This window comes from Bison bison, unplaced genomic scaffold, assembly GCF_000754665.1.
Source record: "Bison bison bison isolate TAMUID 2011002044 unplaced genomic scaffold, Bison_UMD1.0 scf7180017864508, whole genome shotgun sequence".
Lineage (NCBI taxonomy): Eukaryota > Metazoa > Chordata > Mammalia > Artiodactyla > Bovidae > Bison > Bison bison.
The window spans coordinates 14,352,965-14,369,371 of NW_011495064.1; the positions used below are offsets into that span (position 1 = coordinate 14,352,965).

At 44.9% G+C, this 16,407-nt stretch overlaps 1 protein-coding gene across 1 annotated transcript in view; it reads left to right on the plus strand.

Annotated features, from left to right (window-relative positions):
- The window catches only part of FIGLA (folliculogenesis specific basic helix-loop-helix), a 26,281-nt gene extending 15,796 nt beyond the window's left edge, over positions 1–10,485 (plus strand). The window contains exons 5-7 of the mRNA XM_010829881.1: positions 1–99; positions 1,690–1,840; positions 10,463–10,485. The exon at positions 1–99 is cut by the window's left edge and continues 7 nt beyond it. Of these exons, the coding sequence (XP_010828183.1) occupies positions 1–99; positions 1,690–1,840; positions 10,463–10,485 (273 nt within the window). The remainder of the gene's footprint in view (positions 100–1,689; positions 1,841–10,462) is intronic.
- The last annotated feature ends 5,922 nt before the right edge of the window (positions 10,486–16,407 follow it).

The window sequence follows — 16,407 nt, forward strand, 5'->3', positions numbered from 1 at the left end:
CCCCAAAACAGGAAGCCTAGCAAAGTTGATATCCTCAGAGGTGCAACTGAATACATACAAGTTCTCAGTGATATTTTGGAAGAAGCCAAAGACTCCGAGGTAAAGGTTTTAAGAAGTTAGAACAATGACACTCGCCGTTATTGAGCTCTTTCTAGGTGCAGGCCAACTTCTGCGTCTGTGCTAGTTATACAGTCCTCTGACCTAGTACAGATGCTGCTTTTACCGAGGAAGAAACCAAATACAGGCAAAGGTCCCACAGCTAAGCAGTGTCAGGACTGGAGTCTGAATCTAGGCCTGTGTGAGCTTTGGAGTCAAGTTCTGACCATCTGTATCCTTCCTGTCACTGTCCAGAGCCTCTAGCGCTGAATTGCTTAGCCTTTGATGGGACTTTGATAGCAGGGACATGAGAGGAGGGTCCCCAAAGCCACTCTTTGGCAGTGCTGTTCTTCAGCAGAACACACATCATATAGGAAGCACAGAAAGGAAGAGGGGTGTCCCTTGGGAGAAGCCCTCCCTGGGGGTCAACCCTGCTGGAGAGCTCATTGATCTCCTCTGATGCTAATCTCATGGGATTTTGTGACCATTCAGTGGGACTACATAGGTGAACCTGCTTTGTAAACTGTGAAGCCCTGTAATGTCACCACTATTATTGGGACACGTAGCTCAGGGGTCTTCATCAGTGGAAGGTGTGAGCTGGATTCATGAGCTCATTCCATGGAGGGGCAAATTCGGAAGGCTTGAAAATGTATTCGTCATCAGAGGAGGTAAGATATGAAGAGAGAAAAGGCCTTAGAGATGCACCCTAAGGAACAGGAGAAGGAGGGGCTATCAGAGAGGGGCAGATGGAGAAGCAAGATGGGACCCTACAATCAGGGAGGGGAAATCTTGGGGATCCAAGTGTGGGAAATTGTGCGAGAAGCTATAGGTGGGGCCAGGAAGACAACCAGGCACAGAACGTGAAGGACAGGAGTGGGCTGGAGGCCAGCCTTTGGTGGGTTGATGGTATGTTATTGGTAAATATCTGAAATCTAACAGAGGGAAGTGGCAAGCTTTAAGTCTATTCAATCTGAAAGTCTGAGACTGAAAAGAGGCTCGAAAGGATGGAAGAACGATGACAATTGTTGGATCAATGAAGGTCTTTTCTAATTAGCAATGCGATCCTGTTTAGGGACTGAAGAGGACAGATAGCAGAGAGAAGGGAAATATACTCAGGAACAGAAATAGACAAATGCTTAGTGGTACATTTTAGATTCTTCCTCTTGTCCGCTAGTCCTACTTATGTGACGACTGGGAGGATACATTCTGCACTGGTAGGGGGGATGGATTGTCCTGATGGACAAACTGGATGGCTGGGTTGTAGAGTGGTTGCAATATTTGCACAGATGCAGACGGCTGCATTAGTTTTTCCTTACATGTGAATCACCTAATATAAGTGCTTTGGTGCTACATAAAATACAGAATCTGTTTCATGCTATAATCTTTTTAATGTAGTTTCCAATCACACAACATTTTAAGGTTACAGCAGAACAGAAGCCAGTCTGCTGAGCAATGATTTTTCTTTCCATAATAACTTAAACATTGCTCTCATCACTTAAATAAAATTTCATAGGTTAAAACTTTGAAATATATTGGCTTAAATAGTCAAAATCTGTCCCATTATACTGTTTGACAACTACATATGGTTTCTAGAAACGAGACCCCGATCATCAGAGCTATAGCAGCAATACTTCTGAGCTACATACATCCTCAGCTAGAGAGCTATCGAGAATTATACAACGTGCCGGCTGTGCTATGGGCTTGAAGAATGAGAAGGAAGGGTCCTGGGCAGATGGTGGCAGTGGTGAGTTGGCACATACTTGTCGCCAGAGGGCGGTGTCTACAATGGGATGGTGTCTACGATGGGAATTCTCTCCCCAGCGAGGAGTCTGGAAAAGTGTTTGTTCTTGAATAGTTATGTTGATATCCAAAAACTCATAAGACATCCCTTGGGCATAAGGTATTTTCCATGTTAAACCATGATTGAAGCAAGATCACTGTGTGAAAACACCTAGGTGGGCAGGTGAGTTTGCTAGTTTGAAAGATCTATTATTATGTTCCGAGTTCATTGGAAAGCAGTTCAAGGGGAAGGCAGCTCCTCCAGAATCACCCTGTACAGACCTAAGCTTAATTTTTTATGACCCTGATTAATACGTCAAAAGGTTTTCTGGATACTGAGGTCTCCAGAAAAATAAGTAGCTTGCCCTTCATAAAGCTGCATGGTGATCCCATGTACACATGTGCACACTCAGAGGCACATTTGTTTTTAAGTTGACCTTTGTTGCAAAGTCAGAGCAACAAGTTTTCTATAATAACAAAGGAGTTTATTGAAATATTATTGCTTATTACTTTGCCAAATTAAAGAAACTGTTGGAAGGAGCAGCCTGCTTTTCTCCAAGTCTAGGAAGTAGAGGTATTGCTCTTGTGTCTCTGTGTTACATAGATAAGATCCCCTGTTCCATTATTGCTACTGAAACAAGAAAGGCTTGCAGAAATCTGGAACTAAGCAAGTTGCTTAGTGTGGTATAAGGAACAGTGGGGGCTATGGAGAAACAAATGATGGTTGGTCGTGGGAGCTGGTTTAGGAGAGCTGCTGAGTGGTGGCTCTGGAGACAGAATGCTGAGATTCAAACCCTGATTTTACCACTTGTTGGTGTGACCTTGAATGAGGTGCTGAAGTTTTCCAACCCTCAATTTCCCCATCTGTAGATTGGGAATGATAATTGTACCTATGTAAGGTACCTGTGAGGTTCAAATGACATCATGTCAGTGGAGCGTCTAGCATAGTACCTGGCATGTCAGCGTTCGCTCAGCCTTTATAAAGTTGGCTTGCCTCGCTGTGAGCCATCTGTATTGACCGGTGAGCAGTCAACAGTGGGCCCCAGGCATCGCCGCTCTGTGGCTGTCACCAGCACTTCACTCTGGTTTGAGGTCTGACAGACTTTCTGCTGATTGGCTGGCCTCATTTCTGATCTGATTACTGATTTCTAAGGATTCTACTTGTGCACATGCTCAGTCTAGATATTCCAGTTTGGCCCACTTGAGATTTAAAACTTCCCCTCTCCCATCAACTTTTAGGAGACAGAATTCCTCTTGCTACTACATGAGCTGATAGGGAATGATTAAGAACAAAGAGTGAACTGAAGCTTGAACCCGACTGCCTAAGTGAATAACAGTAACACTTCCACAAATGTGGTTTTCATGTGTTAGGTGTTAAGGCAAGAATCTTGCTTGCATTTAATCTTCACTGGTCCTCGTCAGATAGGCATCACCAAGTCATTCTCATGGTGAGATACCCGACTGGCTGGTCCTTCCTGCTAGTCCCCTTGGGCCTGGTACAGAGCAGGCCTATGTGCCCTGCATTGCAAGGTGGATTCTTAACTCTGGACTACCAGGGAAATCCCATCACCATCATCCTTTGATCACTTCCTTTCTGGCAAAAGATGGTCCAAGCTCAAGCATCTTATGCTTTTCCAGCCCCAGCCTTGGAATCAACCTTTTATCAAGGACATCCAGTGGGTAGTTCGCCTCCCACCTCGTCCCATCTCGATGTCATCTCCTCCCTCTGTGGCTCTTCTCCTTGGGTTTTAGCACCTGAAGTTGGTTTGCTAGAGCTGCAAAGCACACAGACCAAGTGACTTAAAGAGCACACGTTTGTTTCTTACAGTTCTGGAGGCTGGAAGTCTTACAGTTGAGGTGTTGGCGAGCGTGTTTTCTTCTGGCCTCTCTCCTTGGCTTGAGGTGGCCTTGCCTCAGTGTGGGCTTGCCCCTGGTGTCTATGTGCCCAAATTTCCTCCTCTTATAAGGACACCAGGCAGATTGGATTAGGGACCACCCTCAATGGCCTCTTTTTAACTTAATCACCTCTTTAAAGGTCCTAAGTCCAAATACAGTCCCAGGTACTGGGGGCTGGGACTTCCACATGCGTTTTGGGGGCCATGGTTCAGCCCATAACAACACCCGTGACAGGCTGCCCCTCCACAGAACCCTCTCCAGGAGGGATAGAGATAAAGGGGCCAAGGAAACAACGCTCAGGTTGGCCTTCATTTCCCAAAGTATTCTGCTTTACCTGAAAGGGCAACTGCTAATACATAGGGTTTCAGGATCCAGTCAGATACCCTACCTGGAGACATGGGGACAACCAGTGTGGCTCACTGGATTGAAATGTCCATGTGGGGCTCAGGAACTGGGAGGCGGATCTCCTCCAACTTCAGTCTGCAGGAGCAGCACCCATTTTTCCGCTCTAGGAGAGGATCTCGGGAGCGGAATCTGGTGCAGGCAGAGATCGGCACCTGGGGAGACTTGGGGCTGGGGTTGGAAGAAGCTGTGCCAGATGAACAACATTGTTGAGGCCAGAGCCCTGGTGAAGCACACAAGAATCTGCTGATGGCAGGGAGGGAGGAGGTGAACTGCTCGGGCCAGAGCAGGTTCACCTGGGACCGAATCAGCAAGTGCTTGTGTGTGTGGATGGAGGGGACATGGCCATGTGAAGCCACAGCGTCTGGCCTTGGGAGGGAGAGGGATTAATGTCAAGGTTCAGGGGAGGCTTGTTTAAACTGGGCTTTCAAGGTATAAGATTTTACTGTTTGGGGATTAGGCTGGGTGGCATGATGTTCACTAACCCACCACTCTTTACTTCTTCTATTTGTCACTGATGGCTGTGGCTTAGGCATTTCACACCAGGCAAAACTCTGAATGTTGCTCCGAGTTTCCTGTAATCCTGTAGAGACTGTGTCCCTGGACAAAGTCCACCCTCAGTGCGGAAGTGAGATACCAATTGTGCTGGGATCTCAGGGGCTCTGGAAAGGGATATATGTGTGAACATAAACGTCTGTTGTGGGATCTGGGTGTGCCGCCATCCTGCACGTCTCAATTTTGGTCTGTCATAGGAGCAGTCCTTGGAGAGAGTTTCTGAGAGAAAGAAGCCTGGTGGGTGGCAGATCTCCTCAACGCCCCCCTGCCCCCCACCCTGCAGGTTGTGATAATGTGTGTGTGAAATTAAACCCTGGGGACATTTCTTCTAATAGCAATTTAAGCTCTGAAATCAGATGGTCTGGCTAGTTGGGATGAATTTATTAGCACCCTGGGAAGGCATTGAAGTGTCTGTTGTTTTATTTTCTATCTCATGTTTTCCCCAGGTAGTGGTCACGTGTGATAGCAAAGATCCCATATAGCAGCACAGCAGTGGGGTAGTGGGGAGGACGGTCTAGGCTTTTCCTTGGGAAGCACGTTTATCTTCCCCAGTGTTCACTGGTGGCCTAGTGGGCATATGCAGATGAGTTTAGTCACAGAATATTTTAAAAAGTTGAACGTCCCTTTTGAGGGGGTGGGTGCTCTTTGGTTTGTCAGCCCCCACGCGCTCTTACTGCATCTCCATGTAGGTGTTTAATTTTTGCAGATCAGGGCCACTGAGCTCATAAGGAAAGCTGCACAAGTGGTTGCCTTTGGCTCTGGGGTGCTTTGGAGGTTTAGGGGTTGGTAGTAGTAAAGAACCTGCCTGCCAATGCAGGAAATAGAAGAGACATGGATTTGATCCCTGGGATGGGAGGAGACCCTGGAGGAAGGCATGGCAACCCACTCCAGTATTCTTGCCTGGAGAATCCCTTGTACAGAGGGGCCTGGTGTGCTATGGTCCATAGGGTTGCAAAGAGTCAGACATGACTGAAGTGACTTAGCACGCACACACGCTCGAATGATGTGAATGCTAGTCATTCTCTCTGGAACTTTGGTAAGGTAAGATGTGGCATGTAGGATGGCATCCATCTAACTTTGGCGTCATGCCACCTCTGTTGGAGTGGTCCCCAGGCTGCAGCTACTGAGGAGGAGATCCAACCAGAACCTGGGAAGACTCTTATTTTTAAATTACTTTTTATTGGAGTATAGTTGCTTTACAATTTTGTGTTAGATTTTACTGTATAGACTCAGCCATACATATCCACATATGCCCTTTTGGACTTCCTTCCCATTCAGGTCACCACAGTGGATTAAGTTGAGTTCCCTGTGCTACACAGTGTCTTGTTTCCAAGGAAGATTCTTTTTAAATAATTTAAAAAAATTTAATTGGAGGATAACTACTTTACATTGTGGTTTTTGCCATGCACTGACACGAATCAGCCATGGGTGCACATGTGTCCCCCCGTCCTGAACCCCCCTCCCACCTCCCTCCCCACCCCATCCCTCTGGCTTGTCCCAGAGCACCAGCTTTGAGTGCCCTGCTTCATGCATTGAACCAGCTTGCACTGGTCATCTGTTTTACGTATGGTGATATACATGTTTCAATGCTGTTCTCTCAAATCATCCCACCCTTGCCTTCTCCCACAGAGTCCAAAAGTCTGTTCTTTACGTCTGTGTCTCCTTTGCTGCCCTGCATGTAGGATTGTCATTACCGTCTTTCTAAATTCTATATATATATATATATGCATTAATATGCTGTATTTTTGGTGTTTTTCTTTCTGGCTTACTTCACTCTGTATAATAGGCTCCAGTTTCATCCACCTCATTAGAACTGACTCAAATACATTCTTTTTTATAGCTGAATAATATTCCATTGTGTATATGTATCACAACTTCCTTATCCATCCGTCTGCTGATGGACATCTAGGTTGATTCCATGCCCTAGCTACTATTGTACGCAGTGCTACAATGAACATTGAGGTACATGTGTCTCTTTCTATTCTGGTTTCCCAGGAAGACTTTTAAGGCCCAGTCTGATCAGGTAAGAAGAAAATGTTACAGGGAAGACATAGTCTCATTTCTTCATGAAAATAAGAGGAGGAGATGTCTTTTGTTGGAACTCGGATTCTTCCGTGGGGATAAAAGATTGAATCAGTCGGGGAAGCGGGTTTTGTCTGTGTGTGTGGAGGTGAGCATGTGGACATGAAGCCTGGTGTGTTTGAGGAGATCTCTAGCTGCTACGTGCCCCTGAGTCTGTCAGTGAGCTTAGCATCTTCTGAGAAAGCCAGTAATTTCTGTTTCTCTGACATATCATGGGCATGGTGGTTAAATTAAGGTAATTTCTTATCTATTCTTATGAACTTCTTGAGGGATGATTTATATGAGTTTTTTCTAGTATTTTTTGGGCTGCACTGGGTCTTAGTTGCAGCACGTGGGATCTTTTGTTCACTGTGGCATGTGAACTTCTTAGTTGCGGCCTATGGGATCTAGTTCCCTGACCAGGGACCGAACCCGGCTCACTGCATTGGGAGTGTGGAATCTTAGCCACTGGAATGCCAGGGAAATCTCATTTATATGAGTTCTATGAAAGGTCCATCTCATTGGTCCCACATGAATGTGGGAGACAATGGCAAGAATTGGATGGAAGGGACTCTCAAAGACCCTTTGCTGAGAGGGTCCTGAGAGGCAGAGCGTCTCTGACCTGCTGTGGGACCTCCCTGGGTCAGCTCTGGATCAGCAGAAAACCACCAAATGCTCAGGCCACGTGAGCCAGCCCCTGAGGGAGGTCAGTGGAGTCTCCCAGCCGCCACCTTGCCCCTGTTCTAACCCTGGGTTCTGCAGAGCACATCAGGGATAAAACGGACTCCAGAGACACGGTGTTCCTGGCAGATCTGTCAGCAGGAGGGTAAAGGGATTAGAGATACAACACAATTATTTTTTGGAACTCTTCCATCCTCTTTGGCTCATTCTCTTCCTTTCTGGATGAGTTTTCCCTCCAGGAGTTGTCCCTGCAGCAGCTCTTGTGTAGAACACAGGCCTGGATGCCGACCTCACTGGGGTGCTTGGAGGTGAGAGGAACCGTGGGGCAGAGTCCCCCAAACATCATGCTGTTTGGGCCAGGTCCCTAAGGGAGGAGACATGGGACTTAGTGGCCAGAGCCCTGCTTACTCTAAAGAGCTTCGTTTACTGGAAGAATCATCTGTATGGTTCTCCCTCAGACATGAGACAGCGAGGCTGTCTTCTGAACAAGACTGGATTCTGATCTTGGGGTCCTGGCTGGACTTTCACTCACCGAAGTAGTATAAGCGGTTAGAGCACAGTTTAGATGGGCAGAAAGGCCATTTTACTTCCTACACTGTTCTCCACTTGTTCTTGAGAACCCATTAAGACCCTTATCACTCAAGTGGTTGGAAAACTCTTTATCTTGCTCTATGGAGGTCTATCCTGTTTGAGTAAATACTGAATCAGTTCAGTGTTGAGAATGTTCCCTTTGGGGACTCCTGTGCCTCTTAAGCCTTCTCCCTCCTCCCTGTCCTCCTCGGGTACAGTGAGGAGCGTTTACAGCATGGAGGTTGCAGTGGGAGCACTCCTGTGTGTCTCTCTACCTCTGACCCATCTAATCCTCTGGCCCTGGTCTTGAATGTGGTTGGGCTGACATTGGCTGAGGGTGTCTATGGCCCCCCCGTGACTTCTTTTCTCTAAGCGGCGCCGTCCAGAACCCAGGCCTCTTCATCCTCCTGGCTTCCTACTCCCAGAAGGGCTAGTGTGGCTGCCCTCAGGTCTTGAAGATGCCCCTCAGCCAGTGCTCACCCACTCCTCTGAGAGGCTGTATCCTGAGACATGGGTACAGATTCTTGCTTTCTTCAGACTCTACTTTGCCTCTGGAACTGTACCCCGTCCCTGGGTCAAAGCCCAGGATGGCATAGTACAAGGGCCCTTCCCAGGGATCAGGCAGCTTCCACATGCTGACCCATAACCCCTGAATAGGTGCTTCCTCCTGTTTCAATTTCATCTCCATTTTCAGTTGTAGGAAGTCTTCCCACATCATGTCTTGCCTCCTCTCTGCTCTGTGACTACTGGGTGAGCAGCCATCTGAGCTCTGCCCACCAGAGCTGTCCCTTTCAGCAAAGTTGGCCCCTTCCCAACAAGAGCCTTGCTTTTCAGATTATTGTGAAGCTTGGAACTGAAGAAGCTCAGTGAGTGAGGACTTCTGGTCTGGTGCCTATCTGCTTCTCCCCTCCCCGTCACCCCACCCCACAGCCTTGACTCAGCAGGGGAAGGAAAAGTACATCAGATAATGTGTCAGATTATAGAGCTACACAACCAACAGCAGGAGCACACCTGCCTTATTAAAGTTGCTGAACCGCAGGCTGGGTTTTATTCCTCAGACCACCCTCTTCTTGGACCTTCCAACTCCTTAACTTAGATGAGGCCAGCATTTTTAAGTGAACTGTGACCATAAACATCAATAAATTTCAAGTTTTTGTATTCCAATACTTAAATATTACATTCCTGGAATTTTCCAGCCAACTGAAAGAAACTAAGACAATAATCTATAATGCACTGAACTGTAGGCTGATAAAATGAAATTATCCTTTAACCCTCTAGGTGAACACAGTAATCCATGAATTTGTCTTCTAGGTTTAGAACATTCTGGTTGTGTAAAAAGTTAAAAGTTTTTAAAATAAAACTTCTAAAGCTAAATTTGAACTCAAAAAAAGAAAGTTGATGACATGTATCTTGGAAAGACTTGCTCAAGATCAGAAAAAATTGATACTTATTTTGTGCCAGGTACTATTCCTGGCAGTTTATACCTAATAATCTATTTAATTTTCATAACCACCCTGTGAGGTACAAACAACTGTGTCCATTTTACATGTCATGAAGCTAAGAAGTGAAGTGAAGTCACCCTACATCCAGTAAGTGGACGCAGGGTTTGGGTTGGGAGATGTGGGAAATAGTCTTAGACCTTCTAATGGCCTTTCATTCTAACAAAGATCACTCTTTAATTGTAAATAAGTGGGCTAGGAAGTAAATAAATGCTTTTTAAAAGCTAAATTAAAGCCTTTGATCACAGTATTTCATACTAATGTACATTTGGGTTTCAGTTTCTGAAGTGTCTGACCACAATTTGGGTGTCTTTATTTTTTTAACTCATGGATGTAAGTTGAGACTTCAGAAAATTGGGAAGACCAAGGTTATCTTACTATCTTAAAAAAGCCACAGATAGAAATATACTATTGATACTATGCTTACAAAATTTTTCCTGTGAATTAATAAATTATCATAAGATGTATAACATTGTATATTTTTTTATGCTATCATTGACATGTTAGAGGTTACCATATAGTCTTTATAACAAGTTTTAATGGTCCATTAAATTACCCATGGGATAATTTTCTAATTGTTTTGGACATTTGTTTTCAGTTTTTTGTTCTCAACCTGATGTATTTAGTTCTCTTTGTATTTTATTTTGTTTTTAGGATAGATTCCCCATAGAACTGAGTCACAGGTAGGTATAATCTATGACTTACTGTGTAGTGCCAACTTATAATACCACCAGCTTACAAAAGTGCCAAGTCCGTAATATCCTTGCCAACAATGAGATTGATTAAAATGATAGTTTTAATGAGCAAAAAATGGTATCTTTAAATTTAAACATCTTTGATTACTAGTTAATTCATAACTTCTTGTTTGTTTTTGAACTGTTTCTATCTTTTGGCCATTTACAATGAGCTCTCTTCTGTTTCAGGTTCCCTCAAGTATGAAAAATGAAAAGGCTGGCCCAGGGCTACCTTCTACAGACAAATAAATGCAGTCGTAAAAGTTTTAGAGTCTCTCTTTTCTTAAAATATTGTCATAATTCAAAGAGTAACAATTACCCTTTAAATGTCCTTGACTGTCACAAAGCTACTTGACTCTCCTTTCTCAATTCCACTCCCCCAGCTAAGGCCATATGGCCCCTCTGTGCAGGTTAGACACACAAGCGCCTGGAGCACAGAGGCAGACTTCATAGCGACTGCTCACAGAGACCTAGCACATAAACGGGCCTCTTCTCCACACTTTGTCTTATGATAACTTGTTCTCATAATGATTCTGCAGGAGAGGCACAATGACCCCTGCTTTACAGATGGAGAACCTGAGGCACAAAAAGTGGATAGTCCACGTAGGCTGCCATAACACAGACCACAGACTGGGTGGCTTTAGTGGAAATTTATTTCTCACACTTCTGGAAGCTGGGAAGACCAAGATCAAAGCCTAAAGGATTTAGTTTGCTTTCCCTGGCTTGCTGACAGTTGCTTTCTCTCTGTGTCCTCACAAGGTGGAGCGAGCACTCGGGCTCTGGTCTCTTTTCCTCTTATAAGAATACCAATCCTATCAGATTAAGGCCCCAACCTTTTTTACAAAATTTATTTTTAATTGGAGGATAGCTTCTTTGCAATGAAGGCCCCACCCTTACAACCTCATTTAACCTTAGTGATCTAAAAGCCTTGTCTCTGAGTGCAGTCACAGTGAAGAGCAGGGCTTCAATGTATGAATTTTGGTCATTGTTCCATGATGTGCTTTCTGGAGTGAAGAACACTCCCAGAGGAAAGAAGTGTTAGGGAGTGTTGTCTTAGAGGAGTAAACATCAGGTGTAGCTAGATGGCAATCATTTTCAGAGTGCAATTAAGCAAGAAAGAAAGGGAGAACAAACATCTGTAGGTTGAATGGGTGGAGAGAATAAGGGTTGGATAAGGGCTTCCCTGGTGGCTCAGCAGTCTTGAAAATTTTAGAAAAGAATCTTCTGGCAATGAGGGAGACCTGGGTTCGATCCCTGGGTTGGGAAGATCCCCTGGAGAAGGGAAAGGCTACCCATTCCAGTATTCTGGCCTGGAGAATTCCATGGACTGTATAGTTCACTTTCAAGGGCTAACATAATGAGGTGCCTCAATTAGTTTCTGCTACATAATCCCGTCTCTTTTCTTGGCCTCTGCTGAGATGGTTAAGTCTATGAGTTGCATCCATGAGCTCTTAAACAATCATTCACCTACACCCTTAGGGCTCTCTTCAGAGCAAGCTTTCTCAGTTTTTACAGTATAGAGAGGCTGAGGATTGTCTAAGTTTCTAAAGTCTGATTCCTTTTTGTTTAACAATTCTTCCTTTAATTCATCTCTCACCTCTTGCGTTTACTATAAGCAGTAAGGAGGACCCAGGTTGCACCTTCAATGCTTTGCCTAAAAGTCTCCTCTGCTAAGTATCTGAGGTCATTATTTGCAAGTTCTACCTTTGACACAAACACTAGAATAAAATTTAGCCAAGTTGCTTGCACTTTATAGTAAGAATTGCCTTTCCTCTGGAGTCTGGGGCCTCGCCACACCAATCATATATGGTTCCACTTCCCTCTGTGTGGTTTTCCCCTCGTGTGGATGGGGTTATGGTTGCTGGTGGCCTTGTTTTAATCTGTAATAATGAAACTGAGCGGGACCCTGTGGACCACCTGGGCATGGTAGCCTTTCTGTGTCCCCTGTTTCTTGTGGGGAACAGACTCCAGCCTCCTGGACCTTCCCTGACTTCCTAGGGCGTGTTCAAACAGTTGGTAACCAGGGAAGGGAGGGGATGCAGGGACAGAGGAGGAGCAGTCAAGAAACTATATACTGCAGCCTTGGGGCAGGGTCCTGGTTCCACCTCAAGGGATACACACAGCAGTATCTTTAAGCTCTTTATAGAACTAAAACCCAACAAATGGAAGATGTTAGCATTCTTCGTTCATTCCCAAAGGCAATGCCAATGAATTTTCAAACTATTGCACATATGTGCTGATTTCACATGCTAGCGAGGCCATACTCAAAATCCTTCAGGCTAGGCTTCCATAGTGTATGAACCAAGAACTTCCAGGTATTTAAGCTGGATTTAGAAAAGGCAGAGGATCCAGAGAGCAAACTGCCAACATCTGCTGGATCATCAAAAAAGCAAGGGAATTCCAGAAAAACATCTGCTTCATTGACTACTCAAAAGTCTTTGTGTGGATCACAACAAACTGTGGAAAATTCTTCAAGAGATGGGAATACCAGACCACCTTACCTGCCTCCTGAGAAACCTGTATGCAGGTCAAGAAGCAACAGCTAGAACCAGACATGGAAAAATGGACTGATTCCAAATTGGGAAAGGCGTATATCAAGGTTGTCTATTGTCATCTTGCTTATCTAACTTATGTGCAGAGTACATCATACAAAGTGCCGAACTGGAAGAATCACAAGCTGAAATTAAGACTGCCAAGAGAAATATCAACAACCTCAGATATGCAGATACCACTCTAATGGCAGGCAGCAAAGAGAAACTAAAGAGCCTAGTGATGAGGGTGAAAGAGGAGAGTGAAAAAGCTGGCCTAAAACTCAACATTCAAAAAACGAAGATCGTGGCATCACTTCATGGCAAATAGATGGGGAAAAAGTGGAAACAGTGACCGATTTTATTTTCTTGTGCTCCAAAATCATTGTGGATGGTTACTGCAGCCACAAAATTAAAAGATGCTTGCTCCTTGGAAGAAAAGATATGATAAATCTAGACAGTGTGTTAAAAAGCAGAGACATCATTTTGCCAGCAAAGGTCAGTCTAGTCAAAGCTGTGGTTTTTCCAATAGTCACGTATGGATGGGCCTCCCCGGTGACACTAGTGGTAAAAAAGCCACCTGCCGATGCAGGAGACACAAGAGACGTGGGTTCAATCCGTGGGTTGGGAAGATCCCCTGGAAAAGGGCATGACAACCCACGCCAGTATTCTTCCTTGGAGAATCCCATGGATAAAGGAGCCTGGCGGGCTACAGCCCATAGTGTCACAAAGAGTCAGACACAACTGAAAAGACAGCACACATGCATTGCACGCATGTACAGATGTGAGAGTTGGACCACAAAGAAGGCTGAGTACTGAAGAATTGATGCTTTCGAATTACAGTGCTGAAGAAGACTCTTGAGGGTCCCTTGGCTAGCAAGGAGGTCAAACCAGTCAATCCTAAAGAAAATCAACCCTGAATATTCTGTGGAAGGACTGATGCTGAAGCTCCAATAATTTGGCCACCTGATGTAAAGAGCCAACTCACTGGAGAAGACCCTGATGCTGGGAAAGACTGAAGGCATGAGGAGAAGGGAATGACAGAGGATCAGATGGTTGGGTGGCATCACCTACTCAATGGACACGAGTTTGAGCAAACTCCAGGAGATAGTGATGGACAGGAAAGCCTGGCGTGCTGCAGTCCATGGAGCCACAAAGAGTTGGGCATGACTTAGCAACTGAACAACACAGCATTCTTCATACCAGAGAAGACCACCTGAGGCCAGATTGAAGGAACTAGAGAAATTCATCAAGATTACCTGAAATTAGAGAAGAGCAGGCCCTGCACACAATCTTGTCAGCAACCATACCTGTGAACTATTGCTGTAAAACTCCTCACTAAATCCTCCTGGTTTGGGACACATTATTTTGGAGGAGCAGGAGCTGACTGTGTCACCCTTTGGCTGGCAAAACAATAAAGCTGTTATTTTCTGCTTCAAGCAAAACTCTGTCTCCAAGATTTGATTTGACACTGGTGCATAGAGGCAAAGGTTTCCAACCCAGGAATCGAACCCGGGTCTCCTGTGCTGCAGGCAAAGTCTTTACCAAGTGAGCTATAAGGGAAGCCAATAAGTACTTTAACTTGTTCCATTTGGTCTCCATGACAACCCTGGGTGGTTGAGGACTTGTTTCTGGGGCTGCTGGACAAAGTACTGCAGACTGGGAGCTTGAACCACAGAAATTCATCTGAGATCAAGAGATGGAGGTGTCAGCAGAGTTGTTTTCTTGATGCCTCTCTCCTTGGCTGTAGACAACTGTCTTCTCCCTGTGTTAGTCTGTATGCACATCTCCTCTTCTTAAAAAGGCAGCACCCTATTGGATTAAGACCCACTCCTGTGGCTCAGCTGGTAAAGACTCTGTCTGCAATGCAGGAGACCTGGGTTTGATCCCTGGATTGGGAAGATCCCTTGGAGATGGGAAAGGCTACCCACTCCAATATTCTAGCCTGGAGAATTTCATGGATTGTATAGTCCATGGGGTTGCAAAGATTCAGACACAAATGAGCAACTTTCACTTTCATACAACCTAGTTTTATATCTTAATTATTTCATTAATTTATCTCATTGTCTCTTTGAAGACCCTAACACCCAAAACAGTCACATTCTGAGGTACTAAGGCTTGGCATTTTAACACAGGAATTTGGGGGCACAAGTCAGCCCATACAAGAGGGCAATGCTGTTACTGTCAGTTTATAGCTTGGCCCTAAGGTCAGAGTCTTACCTGAAGTCACACAGTCCATGGGACCAAGATTGGCGTCCCATGCCCTGCACCTCCAGGCTCATTCTCTTTACACAGCAGGCTTCAGCCACAGGGTTGGCTGAACTTACTCTTGTTGGGAGAGTGCTGTCTTCAAGAGATCTAGACTTAGAATTTACCATTGATCTTGCTTTGAAAGCACCATCTTCCCTGCTCTCTTCTATCATAAATTCAATTTCTCTAAAAGTAGGCCATAATTTATAGTTTATTTGGGAGGCAACTCCAGGAAACACCAGTTGAGGAGTGGGAAAATTATATAGAGAAGAAAAGCCAGACTATAAAAGCTGCATGCTGAGCGGTGATGCTGTGGGCATGACTGAGTGAGGGGCTCAGTCATGCTGGGAGACAGTGCACAGCGTGCCTCAGAGGGGTCCTCCCCACACTTACGGAGCAGGGAGTCGGCCTCTCCGTCCACTAAATCCTGATGGCCACTTGTTGAGAGCTGATTCTCTGGGGTGTCAATTCCTCCAGCACCCACCGCATGCTCTGGAGAAGGCCATTGACAGAATGCCTAAAGTGTTAAAGAGAGTGCTCAAGTCCTGGATTAGTTATCTATTGCTGAGCAACAAAGTACCCGAAACTTTGCAACTTAAAATAACACATTTATTGTAACAGTTTCTGTGGGTCAGAAGTTGTGCTTGGGCAGGACTTAGCTGGGCCCTCTGCTTCAAGGTTTCTCTCAGGCAGAAATAAAGATGTCAATCTGGGCTGGGGTCTCAGCTGAAGGCTTGGCTGGGGAAGGGCCTGTTTTCAAGGTGATGGGATTATCAACAGAATTCATTTCCTCCAGGATGTTTGGGCTTATGGCCTCAGTTTCTAGCTTTTTTTTTTTTTTTCCAGATATCACCCTTGGTTCCTTGCCATGTAGGTCTGTTAGACACAGCAGGTGTCTGTTACACTGCCATCCATTCTTTACAAGTTACTGCTGCCTAGAAACATTTTCATCAAAAGACTTGAAGATTATAAATAATTTTATTACATATCAGTTAGTCTAATTTTATCAGGCTACTGGAGGCTATCCAAATATAATTTTCTGGGTCTGTCATGGAGTCTCCTATACTTTTCTGCTCCTTGTTAAGAGCCAGGCATCTTGAGCTTTCTGCAAGTGAGAACTTGGAATTCTGATGATACTTGATGGAGCCAAGTAGTTCTGGTTCCCTTTGTTGGATTTCAAAGTGAATTTGGAATTAAGTGAGAACTTCCAGGACTTCAACTCAAATTTCCATATAGGCTATTAATATGGAAATTAATACAATGAAGTCTTGTTTGAAGTCTGACATTTGAACTAGCACTCATCATATTCAGATGCCATCTGGGGAAACTGGAGGGTTTTTTTTTTTTTTTTAGATT